Here is a 23,652-nt window from a genome sequence, read left to right as displayed (position 1 = left end):
ACTGCAGCTGTTAGCCATGTGGCCCATTGTGTGACAATAGTGGCATTCTACGAGGCCGGCTTGGACCTAGGCTCCCTGACCTCAGCCACTAGGACTGAGCAGATATCCTCTGGGGTCCATAAGCGGAGCTCCCTTTTTGACGGATTCCATCTGGAAGTTTGTGGCTAACAGCCCTTTCAATGGCAGTCTGTTTCAGCTTATTTTGGACCAGTTTGGGGGTGTCTCTTTGGGCCTGCTCTTGCTTCTCCCTGTCCTTCTTCCTGTCCTTCTCCTGTCTCTTACGGTAATAGTGTAGTATGTGTGCCTATATTTCCCATCAAGGTTTGGTGTCCATCCCAACTACACTATCTAATCTGGTCTGGATCTCAGTGGGTAGTCCCCTCTTGAGGATGTTTTAAAATAATGCAACCTTGGAACCCGTGTCCGTCCAGAGCTGCCTTGTTTCCTGCCCCCATCGTTCTCTCTTCCTATCTAGGAATTTAGTCACGTCGCCCCAGGCTTTATGTTTCCTGCCATCAGTTCTCCTATATCTGGGTAGTCAATAAATATCTCCCTTAGGGCCATCCAGATCTGATGTCTGAATGAGTTAATTGCCTGTCATGCTCGGTGTTGATAAGCTTGCCTGAGGGGCTGTGGGCTCGGGAGAACACCATGTCAGTCTGCTCCCCAATGAGGCTGCTGAGCAGACTTTTAATGTCACCTAAAGCGAAGTTTAAAAGCATGAGATCCATTTTCCTGCCCCGTCCATCAATGGGGGCAGCTTATTTTTTAGCCCTTCTTTGTCCATCTGTGCCCAAGGGAAGTAGATGGTTCCTGCTGCACCTCTCTGCAGTAGTGGACAAATCCTGACTCGGGCAGCTCTGTTGGTTTCTCCTGGACATAGCACTCCTATTGTCTCAGGCACGTCTGTATGTAGGGGTAGTTCCTCCATTCAAGTAAATACAATTAAATTCCTTGTTTTTATTCGCATAATAATACCAGACATTATATATCGAAATAGGTGGTCTGCCCCAACTCCCTTGTCCTGAAGAAGACCCCGCTGCAAGGATAGAATAGGACCTGCAATTCTGAGAGGGTCGAAACGTCGACAACTATTTGGTTTTTTCACAATATCAACTCCACGGCCTAACTGTTCATATATTGTACTGTGTGGAGTATGATATAGTTTGATTTGAAATCCAAAGTTCTTTTGTTCTTTCTTGTACATTATGTGTAACCATCATAACTATTGTGGTTTAAAGTATTGATTATTCTGTCATCCTAAACCCTTCCTCATCACAATATCCTCACATCATCACGCACTCCCCCTCCCTTCGGGGCCTTGCTCCACCTGTCCATTTCTAATACGTGATTACTGTCGCTATTTGTTATACATCCCCATTGTGATTAAAACATGGTGGCTTGATTCAATGTCTACGTGATTGCTTTTTGTACTAAGTTATAATTTGTGTTCTTCATCCCTATGGGACCCCTTCCTCATAATACTTAACTAACCCAGGTCCCAGGGACTCTATTTGGGTAAAACCCCCCAATTATACTCTACTTCGAGCAGACACTGGTCTGCGAGGTTTTTCTGAATCCAATTAAGTTGGACATAGCACACAATGGTCGAAAGGGAACTCTTATCATATTCTGAAGATTATATAGACAAATTGTTGGAAAATCCGAACAATTTCTTTGTCTCCAACGACATCCCAATTATAGACTTTACACTTAAAGATAAAATCTCTCGCCTGGAACGACTGGAAAAGAAGTTGGTCCGCACCAGATGGCATGGCCATCTTCTGACACGGTATCTCAAAGAGAATATCATTCCGGTGGGGCTCCAGATTAAGATCGAACCTGCCATCTTCATAGAAGTCCCAAAATTTAAAGAAGGGTTCAGCCACGCTGCCAACAATTGCTCTCGGCATTGGATGGTCCTGGGGGTGGAGACAGCTGCTGACCAAGTCCAAGTTATCAGTGCTGAGATCAAGACTCTCAAAGCGGAGATAGCAGCCGACGCTAATTTTGCAAACGCCAAAGAAACCCTCAACAATCTGGAAGCTACTCTCAAGGATTTCGACTTAACAACACAAAATCGTAAACTTGAGAAACTAGCCCGAGACATAAGGCTGTACGACAAGAAAAAGACTTACCCGTACCTCCAGGAAGACTATTTCCGCCAGGACAGCCAGGGCCGTTTCACTAATCGGGGGCGAGGATCCTATAGAGGGAGACGGAACTACCAGACTTTCTCGGATTCCTCCTACAGCTCTGAAGGAGAACACGAACAACCTGGTCCCAGCAATCAATACAACTGCCCAGACTACGGACAACAGCAACAACAACACCAATACAATCCTTTTTTGGGTCAGCGCCAATGGTCATGGCGACCCCCTCGAGGTCGGGGCAACAACTGGCCCAGAGGCAACCAGCGTGGATTTCAACCAAATACAGGCAATTGGGATGGAGGTCGTGGTCAACCACAAAAACAGGTTCAGTTCCAATCAGAACAACACGGAGAACGGGTTACCCGAAACAAAACATACAGATGGTGAATGGTACCGACGGACGTTTTGAAATGAAATTATTGGGTGGCGCCCCCCCGTCGCCAAGTAGCCCTGTTGTCAACATCTCCAAACACACTCTCAGTGATAATGAAATCAAAGTATTGGACAAAGGACTATCATATGTTCCCACGAATAACCCTGACAACTCGCAAGGTGAGGCTTAAGTATTTCTTTCGAAACTCAGAACCGAGAATGCAATCATCGGTTACCGGCCTCAGACCCCCTTCTACTTTTGTTCCCTACAATAGTACCATGTCACACAAGATTCTGGCATTTGAGGAGGTAGTATGGCGTGATGTCCAACTACTTTTAGGTACTAAAACGTTTGTACGGTACAACACAAGCAAAGAAGAGAAGGCGGCCTTACAATCACTTGCCCACAACGACCAAGTGGTCATCAAACCGGCGGACAAAGGGGGAGCCATTGTTGTCCAAGACTTGCCCTCATATGAATCTGAGGTCCTACGTCAACTCAATGATGGAGTCAGCTATCAACTTTTGCGAGCTGACCCTTCAAAGGCGATTGCACTTGAAATTCTTGAAATAACTAAAGCAGGATTGGATTTGGGTTTCCTTTCTGAACTGGAATTAAATTTTTTGAACCAAAAACATCCCCGGTTAGCTACAATCTATACGATTCCTAAAATCCACAAAAGTATGAACAACCCACCGGGAAGACCGATTGTATCTGGATGTGGTTCCATACTTGAACCCCTAGGCAAGTACATTGACTTCTTTTTGAAACCATTGGCGGAATCTACCCCCACTTATCTTCGGGATACATTGCATACGATCAACATTGTTGAGAATTCTCCCTTCGACTCAGAGCTCCAAAGATTGGCGACATGCGACGTGGTGTCGCTCTATACATCAATCCCGCAACAAGAAGCATTGAACGTAATAACACGATGCTTACATCAACGCCCGGCACCGGTCCAAGTACCCACTGAATTCATCGTATCCTTGCTCCGGATTGCAATGACAAAAAACGTTTTTATTTTCAAAAATAAGTTCTATATTCAAACGTCGGGTGTAGCAATGGGGGCTCCCTTTGCTCCAGATGTAGCCATTCTCTATATGGCCACATTTGAGGAGGACACCATACTCAATCCAGTAAATCCATTCAGAGACCAAATTGGTCTCTGGATGCGTTATATTGATGATATTCTTATGATCTGGAATGGGAATCTTGACGATCTAATGTCCTTCTTCACCTGGCTTAATCATCAATCTGACTTCTTGAAGTTTACAATAGAATCCGACAAGCATAGGATAAATTTCCTTGATCTCACCATCTATGAGGATGCAGGGGCCTTACTTACGGAGCTCTATCGCAAACCAGCAGAGAGGAATTCCCTGTTGTATTACGACAGCCATCATCCCAGAGCCCTCCGGGATAATTTGCCCTTCGGGCAATTTCTCCGAATTCGTAGAAACTGCTCGGATCGTGAACATTACCTGATGGAATCTGATGAGCTTACCAATCGACTGTTGGCAAGAGGGTATCCCAGACGTCTAGTCAAGCAGTCCAGAAAAAGAGCTTGGTTCTATCCCCGTGAGGAACTACTATCTCCTAACACCAACAGGAATCAACAGGAAAAGAGGATTGTATGTGTTACCACTTTCAACACTAGAAGTAACCAAATTAAACGGATCATAAATCATCACTGGCAATTGATATCGGACGATATCGATCAACCGTCAGTACCTCTACGCGCCTTCAAAAAAGCCAAAAGTGTGAAAGATTTCGTGGTCAGATCATTGTTACCGACACCTCAGGATCCCACGATTACAACTCTGTGGAACCTGCCACCTGTGACCGGCCACTCGAAATGTGGAAACTGCAAAGCATGTGAGACCACCATTCAAGGAAAAGAATTCCAATACGGTCACCTGAAAATTAAGCTGAAGGCACAGACGAACTGCAATTCTTCGAACGTTATCTATGCGATACTCTGCCCATGCCAACAGATATACATAGGCCAAACACAGCAGAAAATCAAGGTGCGCATTCTCCAACATATGAGCAGAATCAGGTGCGAGGTACAGGGGGCTCCTTTGGTTGAACATTTCACCGTATCCTCACACTCACCAGACAGTCTCAGATGGGTAGTAATAGAGAGAGCGATTCTGGGACCCCGGGGTGGTAACATCTCAAGCATCCTAAACACCCGTGAATTGAAATGGATGTTTTTCTTCAACTCCATTGAAAAGGGGCTCAACGAGCATGACAGCTCCTTCTCTCAGCTGGCCACTTTGCCTTGATTATGTACTCCAGTCAATGTATGATACTATGGCTTTTACCCTTATGTAAGAGGTACGCCATTTATTTACTGTATTGATACGGATCTCCTGTTTTTTTTCCATGTGTTCTCTCTATGTGTTCAATGTCATAAACATCGCTCCACCAGTGGCCTTTACCCTCATGTGAGAGGTACGCCAGTTACCCACAGAATGCCCCCACCAGTGAATTAGAGATGTTTGTAATACCAAGTCACCAAGGACTAACTGGCTTTTACCCTCTTGTGAGAGGTACGCTGGTTGTTCAAAGATTGCCCTCAATATACACATGTCTTTATCACTCGTCAAAGTATCCTCTGGCCTTTACCCTCGTGTGAGTGGCATGCCTTAAGTAATATGATGCACTTGGAATTATTCCTTCTGGCACGTGAAAGGTTATACTTGTTTACTTGTTTTACAATCAACAAGCTTATTGATCTTTGCTGTCCTCGTATAACTTTGGCTTGTATTAGTTGTATTTTTCCCTGGCTATTCTTACTTCCGCGTGGTCTCATGGAACGCTACTCTACCACAGTAACCTTCCTGTATTATTCCTGTACGCGGTGTCCTAGCAACCGCCAAACAGTGATTCAGTCTTTCGTTTAGCTCCATACTAGCCCGAGTCACACGTGACTCCGTTACCATAGTAACATAATGACTCGGGATCCGAGAATCGCCATTGCGAACTCGAGCGGACTTCTAGCCAGATTCATTCGGACCCCGGTAAGCATGTTTTGTGGCTCGCCCGGAGGTACAGGGTCTATTTTACAATGTCAGAGGTAGAGCCCCCTCACAATTACACTCTCCTTTCTACTCAATGTACAGATATGCTCGACGATCGAATTAGACTCCGAACATTGTCTTCAAACTGACGGGGTAAGTGCCTCTGGGCTCTCTGCTCTCTGCCCATCTGCCGCAATAAATGTATGGTGTGTCGGTCCCGGCGTATAACAACTTGTCGGACCCCCCTTTTTGTATATTTCCTCACAGGAACATCGAACAGGATGTCCCCCCAACCTTTTCAGATTCCAAATCGTTTTCAGTAAGGTAACGGTATATATTCCTTTGTAAACCAGTCCGGATTTGTCATGCCGGTTACACCCCACCTGGTAACGGATCACTAGTTTCCCACGTTCCTTTTTTTAAATATATCTCACCATCCACGGTGTAATAATCTATTAATGACACCCGTTATTTAGGGGGTCACTACACGTGATGCACTAATAGCATTCCGCGCCCTCAGTTTGTCATATATGCCACCATTCACGGTGATGCGAACATCCGATTATTGGCACCCCACAAGTAGGGGGTCACAATTACTTTTCTACATTGGTGCATGTTCCCTCCCATCCTAATTTAAACCGTGTGCTTTCCTCCATTCAAGTAAATACAATTAAATTCCTTGTTTTTATTCGCATAATAATACCAGACATTATATATCGAAATAGGTGGTCTGCCCCAACTCCCTTGTCCTGAAGAAGACCCCGCTGCAAGGATAGAATAGGACCTGCAATTCTGAGAGGGTCGAAACGTCGACAACTATTTGTTTTTTTCACAATGTCAACTCCACGGCCTAACTGTTCATATATTGTACTGTGTGGAGTATGATATAGTTTGATTTGAAATCCAAAGTTCTTTTGTTCTTTCTTGTACATTATGTGTAACCATCATAACTATTGTGGTTTAAAGTATTGATTATTCTGTCATCCTAAACCCTTCCTCATCACAATATCCTCACATCATCACGCACTCCCCCTCCCTTCGGGGCCTTGCTCCACCTGTCCATTTCTAATACGTGATTACTGTCGCTATTTGTTATACATCCCCATTGTGATTAAAACATGGTGGCTTGATTCAATGTCTACGTGATTGCTTTTTGTACTAAGTTATAATTTGTGTTCTTCATCCCTATGGGACCCCTTCCTCATAATACTCACCTAGGATGATCATACCGGTGGCCCTTCCTTTCAGTCCAGCAGGCCAGTGGATGACAAAAAGATTACATAAAAGCCTCGCCCTCTCCTCCGGATACTACCTCTCTAGGTGTTAGTCTGTCTGAGAAGCGTGTCCGGGGGAGCAGCGGACGTCCTCATCATCGCTCACCTCGTGCACATGTAAAAGTACCGTGCTGCTCCTTCTGTGTCTCAATTGTGTCCCTGCCAGGCGTTCTTGGCTACTTATTTCCTGGTCAGCCCCTCTCCTACGCTGACAGCCAGGTGATGTCTGTGACTCGTTTAAGGTTTTCCTTCAGACTCATCCCAGGGCTCACCTCTATTTGGGGCCAGAGGGCTAACTCCTGTTTCCACCAGGGGAGGGGAAGTTGTTTCCCCTCCTCACTGGGCTTCCCCGGCGTCTGCTCTCTCTCTCTCTCCATCCTTAACTCTCGCCTTTCCTTTAACTCTCACCTGGGTTGCCTCTTTCTCTCAGTGCTATGTGCTGTTCTCCGAGGCAACGTCTTGGCCGCCACCGCACTCCCTAATGCTTCCTCCGTGCCATAGGCCTGCCTGGGTGGAGTGTAGCCCACGGCTCCCCCTTTGGAGTCCAACCTTGCTCTACTGGTGCTCCTTTCTTCCCCTCCAATAGTTGAATAACCTTCCACAAGGGCCACAAACCTCTCTCTGACCTTATGGTGCCCAGGGGGCATTTAGGAGTATGTGCTCCCTGTTCGGCGCAGACCTGATAGGTCGCAGCCAATGGGTGAGGGGTTGAGCCCCAAAGGGGCTTGGTACTGAACTGTGCTGGGGCTGACTGTGTCCGTCTGGTGGGACCGGTGATCTTCTTCCCTAACTGGTGGCTTGCTGCCCCTGGGGAGGTCCAGCAGCCTCCTCGACCGGTGGATTGGTGTAAGTCAGCGTGGCGGCGACTGGGATGGCTGGTATTAGCGACATCACTCCCGGTTTACAGTGGGGGGGGGGGGTGCAGACTCCTTACTTACGGGCTCGGTCTTGTAGTCTTGTAGTCTGTTTAAATTAATCACAACTACTGAAATCGTTTGTGGCACCTCCCAGTCCATTATTTTTCGCCCACCACTCCATCTTAGTTTGGACCCAGCGTATGCAAATCAGGCCAGGTCCTCCCTGAACAGGAATACAAGCAACCTAGGACCAGTTTCACCTTTGTTATGAGCTCTTCAGTTGGGTATAGCTTGGTTCCAGTGGCGTCAGGTAAGTCCAGACGTGGGTCCCGGGCTCACTGTGCCACTGTTTTCAAGCTATCTTGGCTGATGAGGGGGTGAGATCCCGAAACCGGTCCTAGGATGCTTGTGTCTGGTCCAGGGAGGACCTGGCTTGGCAGTTCGGGCTGGACTGTTCCCATGAGGCACAGGGTCAATACTGATTTGCATATGGCCAGGTCTAAACTGGGGTGGCATAGTGAGCAAAAGAATGATGGATTTAACCCAGATCTCTTGACTGGGGGTGAATGTTTTGATTTGTTCGGCATTCTGTCCATCAATTGTGTGTCTTTTGCTTAATGAGAGGCAGCCTTTACTGATGGAACAGTCAGCGGTGCGAGCAGCGGCTGCCAAACTAAAGAAACATAACTGAAGCCCGCCTCACTAGTGATTTTAGTTCCTATCTCAATGGACACACATTGTTGCAGTCATGTGATGCCATGTCACGTGAATGCTGCCGCGATGAATGCTACAGCCAGCGAGCGCAGCTGAGGACCCAGGCCTGACCGGCGCTACCAAACCCACACTGTGACCTGGCAAATTAATGTAAACTTTAGCGCAGCACTACACAGTGTGCATGCAGTAGTGCAGTCTATCACACTCTGCCAGAGCAGCCCGCGGTCCGCGCTGCTTGCTCAATGAGTTCTACTTCCATAGCGGTGGTCCTGTCATTGGAAGTAGGCGCTATAAATTAGTTACTTTGCATCTTAGTTCAGAGTCATGGATCACCACACTAAAATGCGCTAGTCTAACCCCTGATGCGCCGCACTTGGCAGGGCTGTTTCCAAGTGCAAAAAGTTGGCATAAATATGTATACTGAGGCAAGATTTGCAGGCAATATGTTTGCTTGATGCATGGCAGTACTGAGGGTAGGTGACTCACTAGCTCAAATATCAAAGCGACACAAAATACTTTCTATTTTCAGCTTTTCAGTGCAGATAACACTGTGTTCTAGTACGTCTATAACTACATTTATAAACTAGATATATTTAATAATATTTAAAAAAGAAATAGGGGAAATAGTATTATCCATTTAATAAGAGTGAGGGGAAGTTAAGGCGAGAGCAAATTAAAGAAATATTTACACGATATTCATTTTTTGGCTAAAAAAACGCACATTGTCCGCCAAAATTGGTGTTCAAAGGGGCCAGTATCCCATTCCAACATGGCGGCCGCGTTACTTGCTCCGAATGTGGGAGATGCTTCTGTTATTGCACAGCAGACCTCCGGGTGGCGCTGCGCTCTCCATCCAGTGAACTCTCTCCTGGTGCTGCTCTAGCCGCCGCCGCGCTCTATGGTTCCTGTCCATGCTGCCCATGCTGGAGGTGGAGGATCTGTGGTCAGGCAGCTGGGGTCAGAGGGGCTCACCAGGAAGAGTGCAGGGGACGCCAGGGAAGGCAGAGAGGGGCCACAGTGGACCAGGGCCAGTCCAGGGCACACACCAGACATCTGCTGACGGGTCCAGGGGCGAGCAGCAGCTGTCCGTGGTCTCTAGCTGGCACCCCAGGTTTGGGGGGCGGAAGGGGACTGCAGCACTAGCACAAGTGCTAGGAAGAAGTATACAGGCAGAGGGGGGTCAGGGACAACAGGATAAACACACACGGGGGCTGCAGGGAGGGGTGGTGGAAAAACGTTATTAATACATGCCACTATTTTAGAATTAGGAGGAATAAGCCTGCAGTGACAGCCCAATGCAAAGAAGTATTGATGGTCAGGCCACAGGAAGCCACGAAAGGGGTATGTCTGTGGGTAACATTGACCTGTGATTCTAGAGGGGGTTGGTTTTTCTAGAGAGCAGGTGGGTGTGAACTGTGAGGTGCACAGAATGCTAGAGCTATAACCTCCCCTCTGCAGCACTACTAAGGATCTGTGCTTGAGGATAACCTATGCAGGTGAGAAGGCGGGCTGGGAAGCACTACAGAACCCCAGCTATGCGTGGTTTCACGTAATACAAAATTGTGACAGAATATTTTATGTAAAACAGTATATACCAATACATTTCAAGTTTGAATTGCTTTTTCTCCAACATGTTTGCTTTTAGTTACGTAGATCCCAGAAGTGGCTCTAGAGTTTCTGTTGCGAGGCAGAGTGGTGCTTTTCCATGCCAGTGTGTATTTAGATTCTTGCTCAAGGCAAAATGCTCCTTGGTATGTTCTGTATATGTTTGAGCTGATCTTAGAGTGTTGTAGTAGAATGTTTGTTTGTGGTTCCGTTTCTGTAACTGGTTGAAGGTACGCTCCACTGATGGTCATTTGGAGCACATCTGGACAAGGGCACAGTAGTGGCTCCTTGGCGATGCATGTCTTTTAATGTATTAAAAACTATCTTAGCCAAATTCTCCCGGCTTGGTGCATCCGACGAATAGGAGCCACCATACAGAGTGCCTGATGCCTTATGCACCACTGCATTCCTTGGGGTTTGAAAGTAGAGACATTTTTAAGCATCGACAAGATATGGTACTGGCTGAGGGAGAAGTTAGACCACTACAAAGAAGTGGTAAAAAGATTAATTGCAAGATTATACATACAACCCAGTTTAGTAGTCCTGCGTCATAAGTTTTTCAAACAAGCACAAATGCAGAATGAAAATGTTTACATTAGCGCTGTAAGAAAAGGATGTTCACAATGTCACTTTGGAGTATTTAATGATCAACTGGTTAGGGACCGCTGAGTGGGCACTGCTCAGACAAGCAAATTCAACAAAAACTATTAACCTTGGGTGTTCCTATTTTTGAAGCTGTAATTATGGTGACTATGAGTGTGTAGTTAGCACAAGTATCCCTTAAAGAGATCAATGTACAGCCTTCAGTAAAAGAGTGTTAATGCTGTAACAGCCATCTTATACGTAGAGATACCAAATACACAGGGAAGAATTTTTCAAAACGTGCAAGCTTTTGTTTTAGATGTGGCAACCTCCTACATGGTTGGGAAGGCAAAAAGTTCCCTGCCATAAATGTGGAAAAGTAGGACACTTTGCAAAAGTGTGTCAGAGTGGTCAAAACAGAGGGTACAAAGGTCAGTAGTGTGTTGGAAGATGATGAGGCAAGTGATCAACACATGGTACAGTAATTTCATGACATGATAGTGATTGTCTGATGTAGTAGTGGTCAGTGGCAACCAAGCGAATGTGTAGACCCTTATGTTGACATTGTGCTGGGCGATAACATTTTGCATTAGTTGGTAGATTCAGGAGCGCTCATAACAATGGTGACGTCTGAGTTATTCCTCAAGACCTGGGGTAACAGGCTGTTGTTCCCACCTGATAGAGCACCAGTGCCATATGAAAGTAAGAGTTCAAAGGGCACTAAATTCAAGGGAAAATCTACGTTGCAGTTAGAGGCCTTAATATTTTGGATGCTTCCACCAGGGTCTCTGTGGGATGGCGCTTAAACTGGGGGCTAGTGAACAAGTTATGGTCATCAAAGATTTACCTTTGTCAGCCTCTTTTGAAAATGAGCTTCCCAGCGTTTTTTTTCAAACAACTCTGAAAAATCATACAGTGATAGGCCATACCATACCATACAATGACGGACCATACCATACCATACCATGCCATACAATGACAGGACATACTAAACTATACAATGACAGGCCATACCATACTGTGCAATGACAGGCCATACTATACTTTTCAATGAAAGACCATACAATGACAGGCTATACCGTACAGTGACAGGCCATACCATACCATACAATGACGGACCAGACAATGATGGACCATACCATACCACACCATACCATACAATGACAGGCCGTACTATACTATACAATGACAGGCCATACCATACTATGCAATGACGAGCAATACCGTACCATACACGGACAGGCCATACCGTACACGGACAGGCCATACCGTACACGGACAGGCCATACCGTACACGGACAGACTATACCATACTATATGATAAGTCATGCCGTACTATACGATGACAAGTCATGCCGTACTATACGATGACCGGTCATGCGGTACTATACGATGACCGGTCATGCCCTACTATACGATGACCGGTCATGCCGTACTATACGATGACCAGCCATACCATACTATACTACTTATATACACTGAGGTGAATGTGCTTTAAACGATCTGCACATCAAAGTGTCTCCTTTATGTGACAATCAAACAACAAAACATTATGTCAAATCTCAGGTGCAACCTTGGTGTCTAACACTCATCCACCTAGAGCGTTGATTCCTGAATTCACAATGAGTGGTACAGGTCCAAATTAACAGTAAAGACACCAGAGCACATCATACATAAGTTACTCTCATCCCTTGTGCATTAGGCACTATCATCAACAATATCATCATATGAGAAAAGAGTTCCACAATGATAGATATCAACGTAGCTGTAGACCAGTCAAATTTTATTTCTTTATAGAGCACAACAGCCAACAGCTGGTGCACGTTTCGCCCTGCCTGGGCTTCCTCAAGACTCACCGATATTATAGCTAACACCCCGTTTTTCCAATGAACACTGCAAGTGGTTTTTGATTCCAACAATGATTCTCATATATCCAAAGTACTAATTATCGGGTTCTCGTTATGTTCTCCTTAGTTTTACACGTAAAAATCACTACACTTTGAGTGCCAAGTCTCAGTCCTCAGTGTCCATCAATCTCCGTGGAGCCATGATAAGTTACATCGAGCAGTTCACCTTCCGTTCTCACACCGTCTCTGTATTTCCAAAGTCTGGGTCAAACGGAAGGTGAACTGCTCGATGGAACTTATCATGGCTCCACGATACTGATGGACACGAAGGACTGATACTTGGCACAAGAAGTGCAGAGATTTTTACGTGTATTACTAAGGAGAACATAACGAGAACCCGATAATTAGTACTTTGGATATATGAGAATCATTATTGAATAAAAAACCACTTGCATTGTTCATTGGCAAAAGAGGGTGTCAGCTATAATATTGGTGAGCCTTGAGGAAGCCCAGGCAGGGCGAAATGCGCGTCAGCTGTTGGGTGTTGAGCTCTATAAAGAAATAAAATTGGACTTATCTACAGCTACGTTGATATCTATCGATGTAGAACTTTTTTTTCATATGATCATATTATTGCTGATATTGCCTAATGCACAAGGGATGAGAGTAACTTATGTATGATGTGCTCTGGTGTCTTTACTATTAATACCATACTATACTGTTAAATGACAGACCATACAATGACAGGCCATACCATACCATACAATGACGGACCATACCATACCATGCAATGACAGGACAAACTAAAATATACAATGACAGGCCATACCATACTATTCAATAACAAGCAATATCGTACCCTACACTGCCATGCCATACCATACACTGGCAGGCCATACTACTATACAATGACAGGTCATGCCATGCCATATAATGTCAGGCCATGCCATAACATGACAGGCCAGACCACACAATACTATACAATGCCTGGCCATACCACACCATGCCATACCAGGACAGGCTAGACAATGCCATGACAGTTGATGCCATGCCATACAATTCCAGGCCATACTATACCTTATTATACTATACAAAAGTTATCATAGAATCATATTGTACCGTATTTTCTGCCGTATAAGACGACTGGGCGTATAAGACGACCCCCTACTTTTCTTGATAAAATGTAGGTTTCATGCTATACTCACCGTATAAGACTACCCCCACTTCCAACGCAGACCAACGCAGTCCTGCATAGCCATTTTGAGAATTTATTTTGGGCTTATTAGTGATTCTAATCCTCCTCTGTGTGGGTGAGCAGTAAGGCTTTATCAGAGGACAGTGTTAAGCGTTTATTGTACACACTCAAAGACTGAACTCAAACCAATTGGTTGTATAAACAATATTGCTTTACTCACAATATTTTTATTTAGAACCATATGAAAAAGTCACTTGTAAACATAAGGCTGTTTGTCATCAAACATGTAAGGTAAACATAAAACAGTGCAAGTGGATTAAACGTTTCATAACTCCAAGCGATTTTTACAGGATTTGCTGGCGTTCCCTTTAAAAGCCTTCAAAATCCTCCTCTTCGTCATCTGATATCATAAGTAAATCAATGAGATCTTGTGGTACATCTGTAAAGCAGTCATCGTATGGATCTGGTAATTCCGTATCAGATGGTGTGGTCTCTGCTTCGGCTTCCTCTTGCCACAAGTAGTCGTCCTCCATACCATCTAATGAATTTGATATGCCACACTTCTTGAAAGACTTTATGACTGTTTCTGCATCGATATCATTCCAGACTTTTATGACAAACTTGCACAAAACATCCAACTGTGGAGCACGCATGTTTCCTCCTTTTGTGAATGACTTTTCGCCGCTAACCATCCACTCATTCCACTGTTCTCGAATGCGATCTTTAAATGGCTTGTTTAGGCACACATCCAGTGGCTGTACCAACGATGTCAATCCTCCAGGAATAACTGCAGCATCTGTTTAGGTCGAGCGACCTATCTCAATGCGCATGCGCATTGAGCGGGAGCTCGATATATAGTGGCTTAAACAGAGCTTACCGAGATCAGGCGATTCCCAGGCGATTTCTTGCAGTGCATGTGAAAGCGCGTGCACAATGCCACCAGCCGCTTGCCTCGCATTACCACATCAAAGGCGGCCGCGTCTCAGGCCCGTGCTGCTTCACACCCTCATGCCGCTCTCCCCGCTCCGCCCCCTCCCGCCGTGTCGCATTTCTCCTCCGCCGGCCGTACTTTCACTTTGACGGCCGCAGGCCGTCTCTCGTGTTTCTCCTTTTTTTTTTTCCACATTACTATAAGCTTTTCGTGGTCAATGCTTGTTTTAAACCTCTCGTACTTTCACTTTGACGGCCTCAGGCCGTCTCTCGTGTTTCTCCTTTTTTTTCACATTACTATAAGCTTTTCGCGGTCAATGCTTGTTTTAAACCTCATTGGACTGTTGCATTTTCAAATTGGGAACAAGCGCTGCACACGGTTCATGGAATCCTGCTTAATTTTATTTCATCATTGCGGCCGCATTGGAAGTATTATGGGCCTTTCTTTTATTTTCATCAGTTTTTGGTATTTTTAGCTTGGCTGCGTTTTCAGCACTTCCCACAACTGAACACGTTTTGCTTTATTTGATCAACGTTGATCTCGCTTCACAGCTGCTGCACTCCAACTTCCATTATTGCGGTCGCCATGGAACACTGTGCCTTTTTCCATTTAATTCTGCATGTTGGCAACAAAAAGCGTTCACAAACGTGTATGTAACAAGCAGAACCACTTCAGAGACGTTTTCAACAGTGTAAAATGAAAAAGAAATTTGCGTATTCTTCACGTGGCATACATAGTTTTTGTATTGAACCCGTTTGGGAGTTTCAGCAAAAGTAATACAGTACAAAGGTGGAGTGGAGGTCGAAGACAAAATGTACAACTTTATTATAAACATAAGCTGCGCACTTGATTGAAAGCAATGCTTTTTTGCATCAAAATCGGAATTAACATATTAAACTCAGTGGTAAAGTTTCACTGCTGCTCAATCAGCCAGGATTTTGGTCCCAAATCCCAAGTCTCACAATTCTAAATTCCACAACGCACATTAGATGATAGCATAGAATGTATCTCACTCTCTCTCCCTCATCACTTCACAGATAAACACACGCGATTTCCATTTTACTAAGTGTACTTAATAATTTTGACCTCATTTATGTGAAACGCATAGTACACACCCATGCTGTCTCTCACTGCTACTTCACCCATTCTCCCCCGTGTCCATCACTCCTCCTCTTTCTAGTCATTACTTGTTTTGTTTGCTGCTAATTGTCTCCAGAACAGTTTCTGTACACGTGTCTGTTCCGTGTATGTCCCTAGACCGATTTAGGCAGATGACTTCCGATTTTCGTAAGCAATACCGGCTTTATTGTGGCCCTGATGTTTTTTCAAAATATAACACTTTCCTGTTTTAAAACTAACGTGTATGTTAATGTAAGTTTACTGCTGAAGGGCGCACTGCAGACCCCTCCCGCCTCCCACCACAGCCTGCACCAGCGCCATCGGCAGTGCCTGCGGACCCCTCCCGCCTCCCACCACAGCCTGCATCAGCGCCATCGGCAGTGCCTGCAGACCCCTCCCGCCTCCCACCACAGCCTGCCCCAGTGCCATCGGCAGTGCCTGCAGACCCCTCCCGCATCCCACCACAGCCTGCACCAGCGCCATCGGCAGTGCCTGCAGACCCCTCCCGCCTCCCACCACAGCCTGCACCAGCGCCATCGGCAGTGCCTGCATACCCCTCCCGCCTCCCACCACAGCCTGCACCAGCGCCATCGGCAGTGCCTGCATACCCCTCCCGCCTCCCACCACAGCCTGCACCAGCGCCATCGGCAGTGCCTGCAGACCCCTCCCGCATCCCACCACAGCCTGCACCAGCGCCATCGGCAGTGCCTGCATACCCCTCCCGCCACAGCCTGCACCAGCGCCATCGGCAGTGCCGTCAGACCCCTCCCGCCTCCCACCACAGCCTGCACCAGCGCCATCGGCAGTGCCTGCAGACCCCTCCCGCCTCCCACCACAGCCTGCACCAGCGCCATCGGCAGTGCCTGCATACCCCTCCCGCCTCCCACCACAGCCTGCACCAGCACCATCGGCAGTGCCTGCATACCCCTCCCGCCTCCCACCACAGCCTACACCAGCGCCATCGGCAGTGCCTGCAGACCCCTCCCGCATCCCACCACAGCCTGCACCAGCGCCATCGGCAGTGCCTGCAGACCCCTCCCGCATCCCACCACAGCCTGCACCAGCGCCATCGGCAGTGCCTGCAGACCCCTCCCGCCTCCCACCACAGCCTGCACCAGCGCCATCGGCAGTGCCTGCATACCCCTCCCGCCTCCCACCACAGCCTGCACCAGCGCCATCGGCAGTGCCTGCAGACCCCTCCCGCCTCCCACCACAGCCTGCACCAGCGCCATCGGCAGTGCCTGCAGACCCCTCCCGCATCCCACCACAGCCTGCACCAGCGCCATCGGCAGTGCCTGCAGACCCCTCCCGCCTTCCACCACAGCCTGCACCAGCGCCATCGGCAGTGCCTGCATACCTCTCCCGCCTCCCACCACAGCCTGCACCAGCGCCATCGGCAGTGCCTGCATACCCCTCCCGCCTCCCACCACAGCCTGCACCAGCGCCATTGGCAGTGCCATCAGACCCCTCCCGCCACAGCCTGCACCAGCGCCATCGGCAGTGCCTGCAGACCCCTCCCGCATGCGCATTGAGCGGGAGCTCGATATATAGTGGCTTAAACAGAGCTTACCGAGATCAGGCGATTCCCAGGCGATTTCTTGCAGTGCATGTGAAAGCGCGTGCACACTGCCACCAGCCGCTTGCCTCGCATTAACACATCAAAGGCGGCCGCGTCTCAGGCCCCTGCTGCTTCACACCCTCATGCCGCTCTCCCCGCTCCGCCCCCTCCCGCCGTGTTGCATTTCTCCTCCGCCGGCCGTACTTTCACTTTGACGGCCGCAGGCCGTCTCTCGTGTTTCTCCTTTTTTTTCCCACATTACTATAAGCTTTTCGTGGTCAATGCTTGTTTTAAACCTCTCGTACTTTCACTTTGACGGCCGCAGGCCGTCTCTCGTGTTTCTCCTTTTTTTTTTCACATTACTATAAGCTTTTCGCGGTCAATGCTTGTTTTAAACCTCATTGGACTGTTGCATTTTCAAATTGGGAACAAGCGCTGCACACGGTTCATGGAATCCTGCTTAATTTTATTTCATCATTGCGGCCGCATTGGAAGTATTATGGGCCTTTCTTTTATTTTCATCAGTTTTTGGTATTTTTAGCTTGGCTGCGTTTTCAGCACTTCCCACAACTGAACACGTTTTGCTTTATTTGATCAACGTTGATCTCGCTTCACAGCTGCTGCACTCCAACTTCCATTATTGCGGTCGCCATGGAACACTGTGCCTTTTTCCATTTAATTCTGCATGTTGGCAACAAAAAGCGTTCACAAACGTGTATGTAACAAGCAGAACCACTTCAGAGACGTTTTCAACAGTGTAAAATGAAAAAGAAATTTGCGTATTCTTCACGTGGCATACATAGTTTTTGTATTGAACCCGTTTGGGAGTTTCAGCAAAAGTAATACAGTACAAAGGTGGAGTGGAGGTCGAAGACAAAATGTACAACTTTATTATAAACATAAGCTGCGCACTTGATTGAAAGCAATGCTTTTTTGCATCAAAATCGGAATTAACATATTAAACTCACTGGTAAAGTTTCACTGCTGCTCAATCAGCCAGGATTTTGGTCCCAAATCCCAAGTCTCACAATTCTAAATTCCACAACGCACATTAGATGATAGCATAGAATGTATCTCACTCTCTCTCTTTCCCTCCCTCATCACTTCACAGATAAACACACGCGATTTCCATTTTACTAAGTGTACTTAATAATTTTGACCTCATTTATGTGAAACGCATAGTACACACCCATGCTGTCTCTCACTGCTACTTCACCCATCCTCCCCCGTGTCCATCACTCCTCCTCTTTCTAGTCATTACTTGTTTTGTTTGCTGCTAATTGTCTCCAGAACAGTTTCTGTACACGTGTCTGTTCCGTGTATGTCCCTAGACCGATTTAGGCAGATGACTTCCGATTTTCGTAAGCAATACCGGCTTTATTGTGGCCCTGATGTTTTTTCAAAATATAACACTTTCCTGTTTTAAAACTAACGTGTATGTTAATGTAAGTTTACTGCTGAAGGGCGCACTGCAGACCCCTCCCGCCTCCCACCACAGCCTGCCCCAGCGCCATCGGCAGTGCCTGCAGACCCCTCCCGCATCCCACCACAGCCTGCGCCTTCGGCAGTGCCTGCAGACCCCTCCCGCCTCCCACCACAGCCTGCACCAGCGCCATCGGCACTGCCTGCATACCCCTCCCGCCTCCCACCACAGCCTGCACCAGCGCCATCGGCAGTGCCTGCATACCCCTCCCGCCTCCCACCACAGCCTGCACCAGCGCCATCGGCAGTGCCTGCAGACCCCTCCCGCCTCCCACCACGGCCTGCACCAGCGCCATCGGCAGTGCCTGCAGACCCCTCCCGCATCCCACCACAGCCTGCACCAGCGCCATCAGCAGTGCCTGCAGACCCCTCCCGCCTCCCACCACAGCCTGCACCAGCGCCATCGGCAGTGCCTGCATACCCCTCCCGCCTCCCACCACAGCCTGCACCAGCGCCATCGGCAGTGCCGTCAGACCCCTCCCGCCTCCCACCACAGCCTGCACCAGCGCCATCGGCAGTGCCTGCAGACCCCTCCCGCCTCCCACCACAGCCTGCACCAGCGCCATCGGCAGTGCCTGCATACCCCTACCGCCTCCCACCACAGCCTGCCCAAGTGCAGCATGAGTTACATACACACGGATGTGGGATGTTCATAACTAAACTGCAACTAACAATCGTTTTCCAGTTCGTTTTAATAACATTATTTTTGTACCTTACAAGTTACGGAATTGGGGGTGTTTTGTTTGGATGCAATCACTAGCGCGCTAATGCTGCTAGAGTTAAAACGTGGGCGCTGAAACTGCATGCAAGCATCACGTTCTCAAGACCAATGGAAATGGAAGTGTGCGGCCGATCCCTGCACCCAGCCCATGTGTTTGAACCACAGCACGGTGTAAGGTGCAACACCCATTATTTTACTCGTTATAGCAAGTACGTAGCTGAATTTGAACAGACTCGTTCTTTTATTAGACGAATACATCTAAGTCACGTACATACAAAACATGTTGCATTACAAATGCTATAGGTGTCACATTTGAAAAAGTTTAAAGTATTGGCAATGTAAATGACAAAGCTATTAATTTTGCTATTTTCAAGACCAACACATTACAAAAAAATTGTCATTTACAAAACCAATACTCCAACTTTTCTAATGCGAGACCTATTGCATTTCCAATGCTTGTTTTATTCTTGCCAGCCTTTGCTTGGTGCTGGGAGTTAAATGAGCCCTGAACATATCCCACACCAGTAAACTACGTTTTTGAAGAAGTCCACCTGGTCGCCTGCTCCATACATTATCAAGCCATAGCATTACCCCTTCTTCATCCATCCAGCCTTTTTCATTCACATGTACAAAACAACCAACGGGAAACTTGAGTTTCGGCATTGTTTTTCTTTTAAAAATAACCATTGGTCTCAGTTTGGCGCCATCAGCTGTGCATGCTAGTACCACTGTAAAACTGGACTTCTCATGTCCTGTTGTTTTTATTAAAATTGCTTTTTCACCTTTTGGATGGACAGTTTTGTTTGCAACCATATCAAAATTCATTGGAGTTTCATCCATATTTCCGATACTACTTAGCGCATAGCCATGTTCATTGCGCAGCTTGATAACGTAGCGATGGAAACTATGTATTTTGGCATCAAGATCTGCAGGTAATTTTTGTGCAATATTCGTCTTTTGCCTCAATACCAGATTATGCCTTCCCAAGAATCTAGTACACCAGGCGACAGTGGCCTTAAATCTGTTGCTGAGATCTGGGTTAGATTTGGCCCACTGAAGTGCAAACAAACGTATTTTATTTCGTGTCACTACATAACCGCTTTGGCGATGCTCATTCACCACGTCCGCTACATGTTTTTCGAGTTCTGGACAATGTTGGGTGCCTCTTCTTGATGCACACTTACCCCTTGGCATACTCCTTAATGCTTTTTCATTTGCTTTCCAGTCCCAAACCATCTTTTCTGTTACTCCATATTGTCTTGCAGCAGCACAGTTATTATGTTCCATGGCAACATTTACAACTTTAAATTTGTAACTGGCTTCATATTTCTTTCTTCTTGCTGCTGCTGGAGCCATGATGGGTTCTTGACTGTTAGCCATTTGCATACTGTACTGTATGTACTGGTGCTGTACTGTATGAACCGGTACAGAGACTGGTGCTGTACTGTCTTCACCACCACATGTATATCTGCTCACCAGACTGCCTTTCCTGTTTACAACAACCAGCCAATCACGGCAAACGATCTACTGGTACCGGTATTTCCTGTGCACACTGCATTCAAACTCTGCTTGGATTTGGGGGTTTGTAGTTCGTCTCATGTTCTAAAACGTGTTGTTAGTGTCATCTTTACTACTATGTGCTCACACTACAGGCCCTCTCCAAGCATCTCCTTTCTTTATTAAACAGTATAGTGCATTTCAGGTGTGTATCAAAAGAAGGTACCTTATGTAAGAATTCAACATAATAAGGAAGATTGTATAGCTCAGTCAGTCATATAAAAACCGTAAAAAGAAAGGCAGTGTGTTTTGTACCGTAATTCATTAGGAATGTACCATACTGAAATAACTGCTGCAAAACTGCCATTGGGAACATTCTACAGTCCCTTTTCTATGACCATGGACTGAGGAGATCAGCACACGTGGAGGAGCGCGTGTCAGACGCGCAACACAGTGGGGGCCGCCATCTTAGGTGCTTCAGTGCTGCCCATTATGTTTTCGGACGTCCTTCTGCCTTAATTGGGGAAGTATGCATCGCAAGCGGTTGGAGGCGCGTGTGCAGCTGCAGTCTAGGTAGGATTCACGGCGCCATTTGTTCTGTTTGCTACCTCTTACTTTTTGTTTGCTTTCGATACTTGCACAGTGCCACCATTGCCTCATGTAACGTTTGTTCTTGTTTTTGAGTGCCCTCCATTTATTGCAATTTTACACCTCTACGGCGCCATGTGTTCGATTGTCACTTTTGCCTCATGTAATGTACCGTACGGTACCGGTAACGCTTTGCGGCTCAGTGTTGGGTCATGGCGCCATAATATGCCTAACCAACCGGAGTATGGTCACTTTTTCATCCTGTAATGCACCATTTCCTATTGTGAAGCCTTCTGACACCTTTGGGTAAAGTCCGCGCTATATAAAAACGCATGAATAAATACCGTAAAATTTGGCACCCGGCGTATAAGACGACCCCCGACTTTCGAGAACATTTTAAAGGGTTAAAAAGTCGTCTTATACGCCGGAAAATACGGTAATATTATTTTATATGCCATAATAACCCTTTTGTAAAAAAGTTGCACATCAGGACTAAAACAATATTGACAAAGCCAATAGCTCTTGCATAGGTGTTGCAAATTGTGTAAAACTTTTGGAGATTTTAATGAAATCCAATGCCTCCGATAGGTCCTGACTAAAGCAGAGTCGGGCACGAGTCAGCTGGGTAGATGGACACTATAAGAGTGATATTTGTATCTGTAGAGTTAGGAATTAAAAACGGTGGGATGTGTGATGACAGACAAGAGAATAGCTATGTTTAGACTTGAGGTAATTAACAAATGACCGACCAATACTCTTATGTTTGTTTGGTATGCCAAACGATGCTTAAAAAGTTCTTCAGTTGTTGGGTCCTTCTCTTCTAACTCTTGATTAAATAGATTAAATTCAAGTGACAGGATGGGTGAGAAAGATTTGATTGTCTTATTTATGTGAATACGTGTGGTACAAGGTGAGTACTTGGAGAGTGTGTGCACTCTTGTTTCAGTTTAGAGCAATGGCAGACAGGAAGCAGCCTTGATTTAATTCATAAGGCTGATGCATGGCATTCATGATTTACCTTCTGTTCCAGGGCTTGTAGAAGAGAGGCAGTACGACCAAGAGACTCCGATGCCCACCATGATGTTTCAAGAGGGGGACTGGAACGACAGCAAAGATGCTCAGGAGCTTACAAAGTCATTGCGTCTCACTAACAACTCAACGTCTGTGTCTCACCGCGCAGGGGTAAAACTGATCATGATTATGAGTGTTACTTGAGGGTACGTCTAAGATCCCACAGGATTATCAATGATGAAGATATATACTGACACATTTTAGATCTCTTCCTGTTTGAGAGCTACAACACTCCAATATGAAGGTTGAGTTATAGCTGAGACGTCCATTCACATAAACATTTCACACTTACTGTAGATGTCTCTTTTACAGTTTCTCTCTTCCCTGGCCGAAGTTTCCCTTGTTCACGCTTGTGGTTTATGCACAAATGCACTGAGCTCTATAGCCTCTGTCCGAGCATTCGTGATTCTTAGCTGAAGTGATTGTCAGAACTGTGGAAGGGCTCACGGTATTAATATTGATACTACTCACGTGTATCTACTGTTGGTCTGCATTTGAGATGTTAGAAGTTCTGTTTCATTTGGAAAGAGCAAAGGCCAACTATCAATAGCCAAGATGCCCAGTAGTCTGCTCTGCCGCTGTTTCAGAGCTCAAGAGTAGCTCTCAGAGCAGAAGGTAGAGAGGGAGGCAGCCAGGCAGAGGGGACTTTACTTCCATCATTTTCTTGTTAAAACAATACAAGAAGTTGAAGTGCGCTCTGAAATTAAAAGACGTCAGAAAGATTTTAATTTAATGTTTTTTTAACTAGTCCTTTTAACATATATTGCCTCCAGAGAAGAAAAGTGCATTCTTACTGTCAGGCTACTGAGTGTTCTTCACATTTTCATTATCAAGGGAAACCTCTGTCTGTTGTAGTTTTTAGTTCACTTTTTTAATTACTTGCATCCGGGGTTATTGGAACATCTATATACCTTTTCTTCATAATTTGTAATATCGATACTAACCAGTCCGGTGTATGTTGTGCAGTTGCTTGATCAATATGGGTCAGTTCATTTATAGGTAGCAACTGAATTTCTTCAAGTATTTGCGAGGATGTGTCTTCCAGCCTTCCTTAGT

General features: G+C 46.3%; 1 protein-coding gene across 1 annotated transcript in view; it reads left to right on the top strand.

The window, feature by feature from the left end:
• Positions 1-9,293: 9,293 nt before the first annotated feature.
• The window catches only part of RRP8 (ribosomal RNA processing 8), a 68,091-nt gene continuing 53,732 nt past the window's right edge, over positions 9,294-23,652 (top strand). Inside the window, exons 1-2 of the mRNA XM_078658745.1 lie at positions 9,294-9,896; positions 22,556-22,707. Of these exons, the coding sequence (XP_078514871.1) occupies positions 22,594-22,707 (114 nt within the window). The 5' untranslated portion in view covers positions 9,294-9,896; positions 22,556-22,593. The remainder of the gene's footprint in view (positions 9,897-22,555; positions 22,708-23,652) is intronic.

Source organism: Lissotriton helveticus, chromosome 8, assembly GCF_964261635.1.
Source record: "Lissotriton helveticus chromosome 8, aLisHel1.1, whole genome shotgun sequence".
Taxonomy (NCBI): Eukaryota; Metazoa; Chordata; class Amphibia; order Caudata; family Salamandridae; genus Lissotriton; species Lissotriton helveticus.
This window is presented reverse-complemented; position numbering and strand designations above follow the sequence as displayed.